The 17,053-nt window shown below is 45.4% G+C and overlaps 1 protein-coding gene and 1 non-coding gene across 3 annotated transcripts in view; one reads left to right on the top strand and one right to left on the bottom strand.

Moving 5' to 3' along the window:
• The window catches only part of LOC144500635 (acid-sensing ion channel 2-like), a 1,309,014-nt gene that overhangs the window by 1,226,272 nt on the left and 65,689 nt on the right, over positions 1-17,053 (top strand). For both annotated transcript variants that reach the window (XM_078223890.1, XM_078223891.1), the window contains exon 4: positions 15,054-15,204. In XM_078223890.1, the coding sequence (XP_078080016.1) occupies positions 15,054-15,204 (151 nt within the window). The remainder of the gene's footprint in view (positions 1-15,053; positions 15,205-17,053) is intronic.
• trnaa-agc (transfer RNA alanine (anticodon AGC)) lies at positions 10,221-10,294 on the bottom strand. Its single transcript has one exon. It is a non-coding gene; the product is annotated as a tRNA-Ala (tRNA).

The following is a 17,053-nucleotide window of genomic DNA, read 5'->3' on the forward strand; positions in this document are numbered from 1 at the left end:
CTATGTTTGATTTGTTATTACCTCCAGAAATTTCAGAGATAGTAGAACGTCAACAACAATTTCACGTTGCTAGCCGAGAGGTGAGGGCAAAACCACGCTCATTTTAGCAAGGAGAATGAGTGTTAGTGCGTAATCAAGCCATTAATTATGGATGCCAGCCATAGTTTTATCAAAAATAGGCCTGATTTCTTAGTTCAAAGCGAAAATGAACTAGTTTGACGATGCCATGCTAATTGTCATCTCAAAATGATTTTTCCAAATCATATCCAGAGGTACCAAATTTTTTAGTTCCTAGTGTTGTGAATATTATTATGGAAGATCTAGTTGAATCTGAGTTGCCTAATGATTGTGTTTATGGTACTACACCATATGAGAAAGATGTAGAATTAGTTCCAAGAGAAGATGTGTCTGCTAGAGTTCAAATTCCTACCTCGAGGGTCAAGGACAGCCAAATTCCAGATTGCCACATACAACCAAAGAGAAATAGATGTCCTCCTGATTAACTTTCTTATTGACTGTGTATAATGATTAATGCTGCATTGTACTGTGTCTAGAGCATTATTGATCCCATGTAGTAATTTGTTGTCATGAACACAGAAAGAGGAAGGGATGTTATATATTTAAGTAGTTGCATGATTGCTTTAAGAGCCAGTCACATAATTTGGTGGTGATATAATTAGGGGATTGCACAGGCTGCTATTTTAGTTTCAGTTTGTACTCTGTATAGGCAAGAGCTCCTAGAATAAATGTTGTTAATGTGCAAACCATATCTCTTTCTTTTTGTTTAAAACCTGCAACCCCTAACACATTTAGGGCATTACAGTGATCAAGTAGATTTTTCCCTTCTCTTTGTTTTCTCACTACCTGCCGTGGACTCAATCTAGCAGCTATGTCCTTTAGGGGCTCAGCCAGCTCAGTCAGTAGTGGTCCTGTTGAGTGCCTCTTGTTGATGGACTTTGAAATCCCCCCCCAGAGAACATTGTGTTTCCTATCCACCTACAGTACATCTTCCAATTAGTGTTCAGCATGGAGGAGTAGATTCCTCAGCTGAGGGGAGTGGGGTAGTGCTGGGGGCTGTAGGTTGTAATCCAATGGACGCTTCCTTGTCCATGTTTGACCCGATGCCATGAGGCCTCATGGATTACAGAATCAATGTCGAGTATTCCTCAGAAAACTCAATCCCTCCCATACTGTGCCATCATTCCCTCTTGTGGATTTGTCATACCAGGGATAATGATGATGGTGTCTGGGACATTATCAGTGAGGTATGGTTCTGTGAATATGGCTGTGTCAGGCTGTAGCTGAGGACAATTCAGAGTCAACCACATTGCTGTGGGTCTGGAATCATATATAGACCAGATCAGATGAGGATGGCAGATTTCCTTCCCTGAAGGGGCATCAGTGACAGATGGGTTTTTATGACAATCGATTCATGGTCACCACAACTGAGACTAGTTTTGAATTCCAGATTTATTCATTGAATTTAAATTCTACCCGCTGCCGTGGTGGGATTTGAACCCATGAATATTAGGCTGGGTATCTGGATGAGAAGTCCAATGATATTACCACTTACCACCGCTTCCCAAGGATCATTTCTTCAAAAGTCTAATGAAATTGGCTTGTTATTAATCATAGAATCCCTTCAGTGCAGAAGGAGACCATTCAGCCCATCGAGTCTGTACTGGCCACAATCCCAGCCAGGCCCTATTCCCATAACCCCACACATTCACCCTGCTAATCCCCCTGACACTCGGGCCAATTTAGCATGGCCAATCAACCTAACCTGCACATCTTTGGACTGTGGGAGGAAACCAGAGCAACCGGAGGAAACCCACGCAGACACGGGGAGAACGTGCAAACTCCACACAGACAGAGACCTGAGGCCAGAATTGAACCTGGATCCCTGGCACCGTGAGGCAGCAGTGCTAACCACTGTGCCACCGTAATGCTTTGTGTTTGATATGTGGAAGTGTGTCAGCTTTTGATAGCCCCTTTTAATTACAAGTCTATAGCGGTGATCTTTTGAGTTATCACGCATGTCTATATTCAGTCTTTGCTGATCTTACATGTGGTGACTAGTGTTCCACCACATGAACATAATTCATTCAAATGATAAAGGAACTCTGGGGCTGTGGTCATAATCATCGCCAAAACGAAGGACTATTGTGATATCAGATTTATTTTGTGTTACATTCCCTTGGTGCAAAGGTGCCCCTTTGTTATTAGAATACTGTTGTGGGAAATTTACCACTTTGGAGTCAGACTTGGAGGTTTCAACAATACAGTTTTATTTCGGACAAAACTTTGGGAGAAAACACTGGTACTCCGCAGTACTTGGCAGCTACCTTCTCAACTGCACAATGGTAGCTGATCATTTTTATACCTTTTAGACAATAGGCAGTACGGACATTAGCCGTTAACACATCGTTACAAGTTGAGTAGACAGATACGGACATCGACAGTTAACACATTGTTACAAGCAGACAGGTACGGACATGGACAGTTAACATATCATTGTTCATAGAATGGATACATTTATGCAGTTATGTCCTCTATCAATGACTAGTTTCGATATATACATTCAGTGGCTGATCTTGTTACATTTATGTATTTATGTCCCCATCTGTGGCTGACCTTATTATCAGACTCATTGTTCTGGGTCTGCTCTTATCTAAAGTGCCTCAAGCTCTGACCAGCTTCCTGCAGCAATTCAGATACTGCAGGTTTTAACTTTTTGTGTAACTGTCTGTGCTAAAAGCCAGTGCCTTTTAATATCCCTTCCCAGGTAACCATTTTGTGTGCCTGGTAACCATTTTGTGTCCATCACTTTAATTCCACCATAACGAATACCAATATATTAAACTGAAGCATGTGTGGCAAAGTCAGCAAGCTGGTGGCTGTCTGCTTCTGCTGTTCAGTAAACAGTTAAATATCATCAGCAACAGGAGATTGAGACCCAAAATGCCCCATTCATGGCCTGGATCTTCCGAGGAGCAGCAATCAGCATCACATTGCCTCTGTATCCGGACATTTTCTTGACCCAATGCTGCTTCACATTTCTACTGGGGTCTTCTGAACTCGGCTGCCCCAGAAATGTGGAATGCAGAGGCCCTCGGAAAACTCCATTGGATCAGAGTAGAATCAAGAGTAGAAAGTCCTCCTTTTCTACAACAGCGGCTACCATATGGTGAATTTAAATGGCCAGTCTGAACGTTAGTGAATGAATGTGTGGATGATGTGAGTGAATGGGTAGGTAAGTGAGGTGGGTCAGTCGGGCAGTGGGTAGGTGAGCAAGTTGATAGGGGAGGTGGGTGAAGTAGCTAGATGGGTCACTGGGTGGGTAGTTTGGTGGGTAGTCAGGACAAGTCAGGAGGGTAGCCGGCTGTTGAAAGGTACTCAGAATCATAGAATCCTACAGTGGCCATTTGAGTCTGCACTGATCACAATCCTACCTAGGCTCTATCCCCATAATCCCATGCATTTACCCTGCTAGTACCCGCTCAGGTGGTAGAGAGAGTAATGGCGGGGGGGGGGGGGGGGGGGTGTCAGGTGGGTAGTAGATGTGTCAGGAGGTTAGTCACGTGGTTGGGAATATAGTCAGGTCAGATCGGGAGGTGGTTGGGTTGTTGGAGGGGGCTAGGGGTATCGCTGAGGAGTCAGAAGTATTCTGAGGTGTAGTCGGGGGGGGTGCTGTGGGGGAGGTTGATGGGGGAGCGGTGTAGTGAAGGTGTCAGTTGTGTATTTTTCGAGATGTTAGACTAGGTTTTAACTTAACATTTTCTCAGTAACGATTCAGGTAAGTACATCGGAACTGGCCCAAGTCTCTAACTCTAACTCAGAATCAGAGACATTCACAGAAGGTCACGGGATCAGATGAATTGCCCGTCAGAAATGGAAACTTCCTGGGCAATTCCCACAGAGATCCACACGTCAGGCCTTCAACAACATTAGGACATGCATCTCAGTCATTCGTCCATTTTCCGATGATCAGGAGACTGGAAGATTTGGCCCTTTTGTTTCATAAAAATACTAGTTTTTATTCACACCAAATGGGACAGTTTGACCCTCAGGTGGTGGCTAAGCGTTCATATTGTTCACAATCCCATTAAAACAAATGAACAAAAGCCAAAGCATAATTAAACAAACAATGAAGGAACAGAACACATTGTTGGACATTTTGGAAAATCTCCCATTTAACTACTCTGCAACTCCATACGCAGATGGTTTTAATGAGCGTCTCTGGGTAAGTAACTCTGAAACTGCATTTTTACAGGGGGAACATGAGTACTGAAGACACAGCTAGTGTTGGCACAGTCATGTTGCACTGTTCTATTTCTATCATTTTATATCAAGTCTCCTGTAGGGAACAATCATAGGGTGATAACGAGAACAATAGCAACCACGAGTGACAATGAGCGGAATTTTACAGCCCGCTAGTTACCCGTAACACCGGCTTTCACCAGTTTGTCCAAGCCCTCCTCCCAGGTCTTGGAGTCTCAGAATTAGAAAAGGCTATTATTAATATTTCCTTTACCATGGAAATAATTGAAAACAGCACCGTAGATGCCATTCAGGGCCTACAGTTGGAAATTCAGTCCCTTTCTAAGGTGGTGCCACAGAACTGGATGGCCCTCAGTCTCCTGTTAGCAGTGCAGGGGGGAGTGTGCGTGGCAGTCAATGAGACATGCTGTTTTTACATTGATGAGTGTCGTAGGATCGAGACAGATGTACATACCATTCAGGAGCAGATGCGTCTTTTGCACTTAGTTGCTCAGGACAAACACTTTGACTGGTGGGGCTGGCTCCCTAACCTTGGCGGGTGGTTTGGGGATTTTTTTAAGACCCTTCTCAAATACTTTATTATAGGCCTGACCTTGCCCATGGTCTTGTACGTGGTTATTCAGCTTGTCTCTTGCTGAATCCGTTCTATCTGCCGCCCTCGTTCTTTTGTCCACAGCCCAGCGCCCCCATCTCCTTCCAGTCCTCCCAGTTAATGAACCGACCGAGGAAGAATTTAGAAAGCTGATGCGCATAGATGTAGAACTCATGGAGGACCCGTAAGGTTGTCCTTAGAGGCCAAAAATGGGGAAAGTGTGGAAGTTAAAATGCTCACATTAGAAAAAATCAGACCTTCTCTGTAACAGCTTGTGAGAAAGTTATCGGTTGCAGACCTTCAAGGGAGCCTGTCTGCATCAGACTAGGCCTCAAAACATTCTGCTTTTTGACCTTCACCGGAGGGTGAACAAGACCAGATTTTTTCCATAACAAATACCAAAGGCGAGATATGGGGATATGCTACACAAATGAAGGATGAGCAGGAGTCAATCTTTCATCGAATGAGAAAGGGCGAAAAGCCAGGATTTAATTGGCAAATATGTATGTCAATGAAAGATGTGGAAAATCTCCTCTTCCTGATTTGCTGCATTGACTATAACTGCTGAGTTGTTTCTCTGTAACTACAGAACTACTCCAGCCATTTCGATGGAGGGGGAGGGAGCTCTCCTTGTGCACAAGTAATTAAAGACCAAGCATTGGATGCATGGTGTCAGAGCTGTTTGTATTAAGAGTCGACTAAGTGTGCCGAAGGGTTTTGTACCCAAGGATCTCTGACAGCTCGACACAGAAAACCCCGCCCAAGTTCAATAGACATTTCTATTGTCCGCCCCTCACCCCAATCCCATTCCATGGCGGGCGAGGCAGTAGAATTCCAGCGAATATGTAATAAAAAACAGCTAATTTGAGAGGTGAGAAACTATGCCATTGGTTGTCAATCACCAAGTGCAGTAATTTTTGAAAAACTAATAAAATTAAACTAAAAATGGAATTAAAGACTATGAGGGTGGTGAAAGTGGAGACAGTCAATGATTTCGCAGGAAATGATTTCAAAGAAAAGGATTGACCTCTCTGAATCTTTGTCCTGCTTCTGCACCATCCACTTAATGGACTAATAGGAGATGAAGGACATGAATTAGAAAAGTCACAGTAACCGAGTGCTAAGTCATCATATTTCATTGGCTGCTGACATGAAGTCAACATAGAACTATAGAATCATAGAGTCATAGAATCATACAGTGCACCAAATCTGCACTAACATGCAAGCAAAACCTGACTTCCCATCAAATCCTATTCAGTATTTGTCCCGTAGCCTTGAATGTTATGACGTGCCAAAATCTCATCCAGATACTCTTTAAAGGTTGTGAAACAATTTGTCTCTACCACCCTCCCAGGCAGCGCGTTCCAGACCGTCACTGCCCTCTGGGTAAAAACATTTTTCCTCAGAACCCCCCCCCAAACCTCCTGCCCCTCACCTTGAACTTGTGTCTCCTTGTGACTGACCCTTCAAGGAAAAGAAACAGCTGCTCCCTATCCACCTTGCCTGCAGCCTTCATAATCTTGTACACCTCAATCAGGTCACCCCTCAGTCTTCTCTACTCCAATGGAAACAACCCAAGCCTATCCAACCTCTCTTCATAACTTAAATGTTCCATCGCAGGCAGCATCCTGGTGAATCTCCTCTGTATCCACTCTAATGCAATCACATCCTCCCTCTAATGTGGCGACCAGAACTGCACACAGTACTTCAACTGCGCCCTCACCAAAGTATTGTACAACTCCATAAGTGAGTGTTCTCTGAGGTGGTCTGGTTTTCAATTCTGTCACCCAGTAGCTGAATCTCTGATGGTTTATCTCCAGTGCCTCCGACACTGGGTATGGAGACAGCTGGAGGGCCACCTCTGCTTCTCTGCCCCTATCCGGTCTCCTGTGCTCCCTTCTAATGCAAGGAGGGAAAGAGGTAACCAACGAGTGTGAGGAATAGAGTGTGTTCAGAGAATGGATGAAAACATTTGTTGAAGATCATTAATAAGGGATAGTTGTGGCTTTGCATTCCGGTGAGGGCGTTTGATCAGATGGAGCTGTGACGAGGTGGCCACAAAGGGAGGGATGGGTGTAACATACAAGGTAAATTGGTATGAGGAATGATGTGCAGGAGTAGATGGGAAGGCAGAGTGAGGGAGGCTGGGAATATACGTGAATGCGCTCGGCCAATTATCTTTCCTGCCCTGATTTGGTCATTAAACTTCTTCTCACACTGAATCCAAGAATGTGGCAATGCGATTGCTAACCTCAAACATGGCTTTGGATTTGACCTGCCTAATCTCTGAGGAAGGCCTCCTTCTGTTGACAGGTAACAGAGTCTGCCTGCAAGCTCACAGTGTGGGAATTAAGTTACAGCAACTATGGCAGACAGCTCTGTCAGCAAGAATGGAAAGGGCTTAAGTGCAGACAAGGCCTTCAGGAGGTCAGTGTTGTTTATTCAGAGAAGTGACTAATCTCACCTTGTGTCAGTTTCTTAAACACTATGTTCCCTGCCGTGGCCATGGCCACAGGAACCAAAGATAAGTACAAGAACTCATACCATAAACAAGATATGGCGACATATTCTGCTAATGATGGATTAGAAGGAGACCATTTTCTATTGGATAAGAAAGGACAAAAAGCTATACCATGATTGGTGGACTATGTATGTAAATTAAGGATTAGAAAGTTGCTCATTTCTCATTTGCTGTATTGAACGAGAACTGCAATACATCCGTATGAATCGACAGAACACCCAGCAGTGCGCACACTGCATGTGTGTCCTCCCCGTGCGTGAGTAATAAAGCTTGGAATTTTGAGTACTCTCAGTGCCTAGTGTTGATTGTACCCAAGTCAATGACAACAGCATCTTCTCTAAGGATGTGGTTGTCACTAGCTAACCTGGCATTTATTGCCCAAGCCTAATTGCCCTTGAGAAGGTGGTGGTGGGCTGCCATCGGTAAAGCAGATGTGGTGCTAACTTGCAACGTTGTGAGACCATTGCTGCAGAATGTAAGCTCTATTTGAAGACCTGGACAATGTTTCAAATCTCATAAAGACAGGGGCCCTTTTAATAATTAAGCTGAAATAGATCAATGTGGGGCCCCGGAAGGAAAAAACAATAAAACAGTAAAATGGACAATTGCCATCATGAAGTCACAACCTCAGTGGCTGTGTTAAAAAGCCAATAAGAGTTTTAACAACACCAGGTTAAAGTCCAACAGATTTATTTGGTAGCAAATACCATTAGCTTTCGGAGCGCTGCTCCTTCGTCAGATTTCCACTCCATCTGACGAAGGAGCAGCGCTCCGAAAGCTAATGGTATTTGCTACCAAATAAACCTGTTGGACTTTAACCTGGTGTTGTTAAAACTCTTACTGTGTTCACCCCAGTCCAACGCCGGCAGCTCTACATCTTAAAAAACCAATGGCAAATGTCCTTCTGAAGCTCCCAAGGTCCCCATGGGCTGGCAGCAGGTCAACGAGTTACAACCTAGCCCAATATCAGTGGAATGTTAGCCAGAATTGTGCGTTCAGGCCTTTGGAGTGGAGCGTGAACCCAGAACACTCTGCCTCAGTGAAGGTTATCACTGAGCCAAGGCTGGAACACAGGATTGAATAGGTCATTAATATGGACTGGTGTTATTGTGAAGCAATGATTGCTGAAACCATTTCCCAATTGAAAGCAACTCCAGCAGTGAAGGATATAAGTGTACAGAACAGGAATAAATAGTGCTGCAGACAATGCCTTCTCCCCGAGGGAGGCTTTATATTTTATTATGAGCAATATAGCTCATATGAAGTGTGACGGGAACAAGAATGGATATCACTGTATCTGTGCTGATCAAGGAAGCATCACTTTGTACTGTCAGCGTTGGAGGTTGTGAATCAGAGTCTGGCAATTAAGGGGGGGGCAATGGAATCACATCCAGCAGTTGGAGAGTCAGTGGGAGCCCCGAACAACTTCTGTGGGAGAGGCCTAACTACACTGAGAGTCCAGCAGGCCATCAGGCACTTGACTGGCCAGCAGTGGATCTTCCCGAGGATTTATGTTCCAGGGGGCTTTGGGGGGAAGGATCATGTGTCTGAGAGCTGCTGACTCATCAGAGGCTGGTAGCTCTGAATGGTGGCCGCTGCCGGCAATGCTGCAGGGACTGCACCAGGGATTGTGGCTGGAGGCCTGAGCCTCCAACCTCGCCCGCAGCTGCGATTCTCCAGTCATGCTGCAGTGAACGGAGATTTGGCCGAGTGCCAAATTCTCCATTCTCGCTGGCAGCAGCAGCGGGCGTGAATGACCAGAGAATTCCAGCCTGGACACAGGTAAGAGGGGAGGGATAGGGGGTGGCAAGGCATAGGTCACCAGAGGGGCCGGGGGCATTGTGGGGGGCATGAGGTTCGGAGGCAAGTATAGAGGTTGGCATTCAGTGTCTGCCTCTTTCCCGATGCTGAGTGCTGGTGAACAAAGGACCCATCCCTATCTCCCCGACAGTGCTGCAGGAAAAACCAACTGGATTTTCTGGGAGGCATGGGAACGTCACACACTCACTGAGCCACCACTAACTTGTGGTAGGCTTAGAGATAATTGCTGTCAAGTGGCTCATTAATGAATCTAATGACATCCTGCTGTGAGCATGAAAGTTGCACACATTGGCGCTTCCATCCTTCCCTAATCCCCGGAGTTTTTCCTATCGACTGGCACATGTGCCAGAATTTTACCACCTTGCCCGCGTGAGGCTCGTAATATCCTGCCCAAGGCCAATGGTGAATGCCATTCTGTGAGCCTCGGGTGGAACCAGGGCAGGCGTGCCATTAAAATCCCAGCAGTGGTCTCTATTTATTCTTTTTTATTCATTCGTGTGACATGGGCATCGCTGGCTGGCCAGCATTTGTTGCCCGTCCCTAGTTGCCCTTGTCCAGCGGGCAGTTGAGAGTCAACCACATTGCTGTAGCTCTGGAGTCACATGTAGGCCAGACCAGGTAAGGACAGCAAATTTCCTTCCCTAAAGGACATTAGTGAACCAGATGACATTTTCCAACAATCGACGACGGTTTCATGGTCATCAATAAAAGTTTAAAAAGTTTATTTATTGATCGCAAGTAAGGCCTACATTAACACTGCAATGAAGTTATTTTGAACTTCCCCTAGTTGCCACATTCCGGTGCCTGTTCAGGTCAATGCACCTAACCAGCACATCTTTCAGACTGTGGGAGGAAACCGGAGCACCCGGAGAAAGCCCACGCAGACACGGGGAGAATGTGCAAACTCCACACAGACAGTGACCCAAGCCGGAAACTGAACCCAGGCCCCTGGCACTGTGAGGCAGCAGTGCTAGCCACTGTGCCACTGTACTGCCCATAAATAGCAGGCACCGCTGGGATTCAAACCCAGGATCTCCTGTTTGCTAGGCAGGCACTTTAACCAACTAAGCCACGGCACCGCAGATTGTTAATTCCAGATTTTTATTATTGAATTCAAATTCTGCCATCTGCCGTGGTGGGATTCGAACCCAGGTCCCCAGAACATTAGCTCAGTTTCTGGATTAATCATCTACCACTAGGCCATTGCTTCCCCTGATTTAGAAGGCCCATCTGCCATCTTTCCAGTTACAGTGGCCTGGATTAAATTCCGCACAGTATTTCTGTGGCACTGCTGCCTCACAGCTGGACCTGGGTCCGATTCCAGCCTTGGGTGACTGTGTGGAATTTGCACATTCTCCCTGTGTCTGCGTGGGTTTACCCTGGGTACCCTGGTTTCCTCCCACAGTCCAAAGATGTGCAGGTTAGGTATGGTAAATTGGCCATGGTAAATTGCCTCTTAGTGTCCCAAGATGTGTAGAGGTTAGGAGGATTTATGGGGCTAATGCATGAAGTTACAGGTTTAGAGCGGGGGGCGTGGGGGGGGGTTGGGGGGGTGGGTGGGTAGTGGGGGGTGGGGGGGTGGTGGACCTGATAAAGATATTCTGTCGGAGAGTGGGTGCAGACTCAATGGGCTGAATGGCCTCCTTTTGGACTGTAGGGATTCTATGAACACAGCAGTGTTACTTCAATGATTTTACCTTACATCAGAGAGATTAGTAAAATGTGCACAATGTTGAGGCAAGCCACTATATTGGATGTATTGGAGAGATGACCTCTACCTCCAGGTTAGCACAACACAGTAGGTATCGAAGTTGTGTGCGGTAGCTCATTCGTGCTCCAGTTAACATCAGCAAACCCCCAGGATAGTCCTGCTACTCTGTGCAGCATATTCCAATTAGATTACACCAGGTTGGCTTGCCGTGTTGCAAGTCATAACCCGAGGCCTAAGCTGAGTGTGGTTGGGATGGCGCTGTGCACTCCAAATTCAATTATTTCTGCCAGGTGCCAGATCAGGTTGCTGCATCGCATAACCTCAGGCTGAAATGTGTATGACCCAATCCATCCGGAGCACTCTGATTGGATTCCGTATGGCAGGCCAACCTATTGTGCTGCAATATAAACCTCAGGCTACCCATCAAGGTGGGGGTGGGGGAAGAGTTATTGTTGGACGTGCTGCTTATTCTAGTGAAGATAGCCAGTATCTCCAGAGAATTTGTACCGGGTAACATAACCGCATTTAATTTGAGCAAAATCATGGACACTTGAATGTAACTGAGGCAGAGGGGTCAGCGAAAGTAAAGAAGGAATTAGCAAGAAACCAATCAAAACAATTTAACTTAACGTCTAATTCACTCTCTTTTTTGAATGCATTTTTCATGCTACAGGCTTATTGGACTAGTCCGATGTCCTCTTACATATCTTTGATGAGATGGTACGTTGGCACAGTGGTTAGCACTGCTGCCTCACAGCGCCAGGGACCCGAGTTTGATTCCAGCCTCGGGCGACTGTCTGTGCAGAGTCTGCACGTTCTCCCCGTGTCTGCGTGGGTTTTCCTCCGGATGCTCCGGTTTCCTCCCACAGTCCGAAGATGTGCGGGTTAAGTTGATTGGCCAATGCTCAATTGCCCCTTAGTGGGGAGTAGCAGGGTAAATACAAGGGTTTATGGGGATGGGGCCTGGGTGGGATTGTTGTTGGTGCAGGCTCAAAGGCCGAATGTCCTTCTTCTGCAATGTAGGAATTCTATGCCTCTAACTTTGTAATAATTGATTATTGTTACACTGTCAATGCAGCCTTCTGACACTTAACATTAGAGGTTGCACGGGCCCACAAATGAGAAGCAATGAGACCAAAAGTGTCCTTTCAGAAAGTCATTGTGGGAAACATAAAATTGTGATGTGAGCATCTGCATTCAACAGCAAACTGCTGCCTAAAACCCAACCTGACAGATTTTGCAGTTTGATCGCTGTCATCATCAGAAACGTCCATCCAGCCGTGTGAGCAGGAATAGTTCTCTCAATTATGGCGGAGGTTCAAAGTTTAAGCTCTGTGCAAAAGCAGGAATGAAGCTTTATGAGCACAGAGCAGGATAATGTTCCGATAAAACCTCAGTAAAATATTCTGAGAGTGAGAGAAGCTCAGGCATTGCGCACAATATGCTTGTCATTAGTTGGTTCAGGAAGTCACAGCAATGTTACCTGACTATGTGATTGTACATTTAGGAGTAATGTCCAGACTATTAACATAGGGAAATAGAGCAAAAGCATACTAAACCATGGGTGTACAAAGCGGTGTACTATACTTTGAGGCACCCATGTCCACACTGAGTCTGCTCCATACATCCAGGCCAACAAGGTAGATTTTGTATCCCTCATTTTCATCAATCGTTTCTCAACTTAATGAAAATGGAAGGCAGGGAAAGACCTGCTGGTTCCTCAGGTCTGCTCTGCCCTGCATCTCCCTATCACCACATTTTCTGGTCATCTCTTCGTCATCTTTTTTGTCAAGAAATGAGCCTGAGCTTGTTCATTTTGATAGGCACAGCTCTTTTTTGATTTGATTTGATTTATTATTATCACATGTATTGTATACAGTGAAAAGTATTGTTTCTTGCACGCTATACAGACAAAGCATACCGTTCATAGAGAAGGAAGGGAGAGACTGTAGTGTTACAGTCATAGTTAGAAAGTAGAGAAAGATCAACTTAATATGAGGTAGGTCCATTCAAAAGTCTAATGGCAGCAGGGAAGAAGCTGCCATTGAGTCGGTTGGTACGTGACCTCAGACTTTTGTATCTTTTTCCCAACGGAAGAAAGTGGAAGAGAGAATGTCCCGGGTATGTAGGGCCCTTGATCATGCTGGTTGTTTTTTAAAAGCAGCGGGAAATGCAGACAGAGTCAGTGGATGGGAGGCTAGTTTGCATGATGGACTGGGCTTTGTTCAGAACCCTTTGTAGTTTCCTGCGGTCTTGGTCACAGCAGGAGCCATACCAAGAAACATCCGGAAAGGATGCTTTCTATGGTGCATCTGTAAAAGTTGATGAGAGTCATAGCAGAAATGCCAAATTTCCTTAGCCTCCTGAGAAAGTAGAGGCATTGGTGGGCTTTCTCAACTATAGCATCGGCATGGAGGGACTAGGATAGGTTGTTGGGTGATCTGGACACCTAGAAACTTGAAGCTTTCGACCATTTCCACTTCACCTCCATTGGTGTAGACAGGGGCATGTTCCCCACTGCACTTCCTGAAGTTGATAACCATCTCATTCATTTTACTGACATTGAGGGAGAGATCAATGTACTATTAAATATTAATACATTGTTACTCCAAACCCCATGAGGTGAGCTGTGTTTAAAGTTAAATACACTGAGGAGGTGGGAAGAAGGCAGAGGCACCAAAGGTTTTGGAAGAGTTTATCAGCTGTTACACAGATAGGTACATGTAGTACTGGTTGATAATTAGCACTGAACCTGTGGTTCTTTTCTGTTTGTTCTAACGCTTCATAGAATCATAGAATAGAATCCTACAGTGCAGAAGAAGACCATTTGGCCCATTGAGTCTGCACCAACAACAATCCCACCCAGGCTCTATCCCCGTCAACCCACATATTTACCCAACTAATCCCTCTAACCTATGCATCCTGGGACACTATGGAGCAATTGAGCATGGCCAATCAACCTAACCCACACATCTTTGGAGTGTGGGAGGAAACCAGAGCACCCGGAGGAAACCCATGCAGACACGGGGAGAACATGCAGACTCCACACAGACAGCCACCCAAGCCGGGAATCGAACCCAGGTCCCTGGAGCTGTGAGGCAGCAGTGCTAACCACTGTGCCACTGTGCCGCCCCTATGATGTGGTTAGATTTTCTGGCAGTTTATTCACCAATTGTAGCCCACATTTTCTGGTCAGTGTGACTTTGACACAGGCATGAACCCATTTAACAAAATAATGGGTTATTAGGGGAATCTATGTTAACAGTGGGAAAATATTTCTTGAAAGTTATGGTGAGTTGTAGAGCAATGTCTTGGATTATTTTCACAAGCTGGACATATTAATGTGTTTGTTGCTGATTCCAATGTGGAAATGTGGGAATTTGTATTCAGCATCGCTTCATATACTGTCCTGAGTACTGCAGTGACGATCCACAGGTTCTCTATTCAAAGTAAAGACAAATGTGAAGGCATTTGAGCATTTTTCAGATTGAAGCACTGGGGCATCTTTGAGGAGCAGAGTGTTGCAATTCAGTCTTCATCCCTTTGATCCAACCTGCAGTCATAGGAGTTCCTGGGCAAAATTAAGCTAACGTTATATTTATTTTTCATTGAAATTCAACCCCTACCCTAAACATGATTATTTATCTCCTTTTCCAAGATAACTAGAATTAGTAGGCGGCACGGTGGCACAGTGATTAGCACTGCTTATGCACAGCGCCAGGGACCCGGATTTAATTCTGGCCTCGGATCATTATCTGTACAGAGTCTGCACATTCTGCTCCTGTCTGCGTGGCTTTCCTCTGCGTGGCTTTCCTCTGGGTGCCCCGGTTTCCTCCCACAATACGAAAGACGTGCTGGTTCGGTGCAATGGCCATGCAAAATTGTCCCTTGGTGTCAGGGAACTAGTAGGGTAAATACATGGGGTTAAGGGGATAGGGCCTGAGTGGGATTGTTGTTGATGAAGGCTTGATGGGCCAAGCGGCCTCCGTCTGCACTGTCGGGATTTTATGAATATGCTAAAATGAAGCTCAGCATAAAGCTGTACCAGGTGATTGTTGTACTATTGAAATGTGACCCAATCAAGGATTTTGTTAGGAAGGTTAACGTCCGTATGTTTATGCTTGCAGCTGATATACCTGCCTCCGCCCTGGGGTGACTGCCAATCTTCAGCTGTCAACACTGACTTTTTCCCAAGCTATAGCATCACAGCTTGTAGGATTGACTGTGAAACAAGGTACCTAGTGGAGAACTGCAACTGTCGGATGGTACACATGCCAGGTGAGCAAAGAATGCCAGAGCTCCTACTCTTAGTGTATTGAGGTCTGCTGGGAGGCATTCTGATAGTCAGGAGGTGAATTTTGAAAGAATAATTGAAATCAATGTGTTGCGGGTCCTTCTTCCAACAAGATTATTGGTCCATCTTCCGTAGGATTCAACTACCTATTTGTTTTGCTTCAAACATTTTGCTCCTTCCCCTCTGAAGATGGGGAGGCGATATCCTAGTGATATTATCACTAGACTATTAATCCAGAAACTCAGCTAATGTTCTGGGGACCCGGGTTCGAATCCCGCCACGGCAGCTGGTGGAATTTGAATTCAATAAAAAATATCTGGAATTAAGAATCTACTGATGACCATTAAACCATTGTCGATTGTCGGAAAAACACATCTGGTTCACTAATGTCCTTTAGGGAAGGAAATCTGCCATCCTTACCTGGTCTGGCCTATATGTGACTCCAGAGCCACAGCAATATGGTTGACTCTCAACTACCCCTTGAAATGGTCTAGCAAGCCACTCAGTTCAAGAGCAACTAGGGATGGGCAATAAATGTTGGCCAGCCAGCAACACCCATGTTCCACAACTTAATAAAAAAAATAGATACTGGGTTATTCTGGGGATACAATCCCACAGACACTGATAGCTCTTAGATTCTACCTGAAGAAATAGAAACAAAAGTAGAACATTTAGCCACTCAATCTACACATCAAATGATGTGTATTTTTTTCTATATTTACCCTATCAAATCCCTTTATCGTTTCAAATGCCTTGATCATATCACTGCTCAATCATCGAAACTCAAAAGTCTCATCTTCATGCTGTACATACGTGTTGTGTGGCACTACCGCTGTGCTAAAGAAAACAGAATCAGAACAGAACCAGTAGATCCCAACTGGGCATTCATGAGGGGGGAGATCCTTCAATCTCACTGCACAGCAGAACTTTAAAGATTGCACTTATTGTCTGTGGATTTGATTGTCTCCCAAACATCATGGCCCATCAGCTGCAGCAGAATTGTATTCAACCCCATCTGTAACCTTATGGTCCAGCATATTCCTATTCTACCATTGTCACCAAGGTAAGGGGTGATCCAGGTTCAATTAAGCGTGCCAAAGGACATGCCAGGAGCAGAACAAAGCTTAGTTAAAAATGAGGTGTCAGCCAGGTAAAGCTACAGCACAGGACTATTTGCATACCAAACAGCGATGGCAGCTTGCTGTAGACAGAGATGAGTGATCCCACAACCAACTGATCAGATCTAAGTTGGAGGCCAAGCATCATAGCTCAAGGATATCACTGCCCAACTATCTCCAGCTGCTTCTTCAATGCCCTTCTATCCATCATAAGGTCAAAAGTAGGATGTTTGCTGATAATTATACAATGTGATTGCAACTACTCAGATATGGAAACGGTTTGTGTCATGTAGCAAGCCCTGGACAATAATCAGGCTTGGGCAGAGGAATGGCAAACAACGCTCCTATCACACAGGGCCAGACAATGGCCAGCTCCAACAAAAGAGAATCCCACCATCCCCCCTTGGCATTCAATGGCAGTGCCAAATTTCCCATCATGGGGGTTACCATTGACCAGAAACTGAACAGGACCAGCCAATACTGTGGCCCCAAGAGCAGGTCAGAGGCTGGGAATTCTGAGGTGAGTAATCCATTTCCTAACTCCCCAAAGACTGTCCACCATCTGCAAAGCACAAGTGAGGGGTGTGATAGAATGCTGTGTACTTGTCTGGATCAGTGCAGCTTCAACAGCACTCGAGAAGTTCAACAGCACCCAGGATAAAGCAGCCCACTTGATTGACACCCCATCCACTTCCTTCAACATTCATTCCCTCCA

This window comes from Mustelus asterias, chromosome 11 (assembly GCF_964213995.1).
Source record: "Mustelus asterias chromosome 11, sMusAst1.hap1.1, whole genome shotgun sequence".
Taxonomy (NCBI): domain Eukaryota; kingdom Metazoa; phylum Chordata; class Chondrichthyes; order Carcharhiniformes; family Triakidae; genus Mustelus; species Mustelus asterias.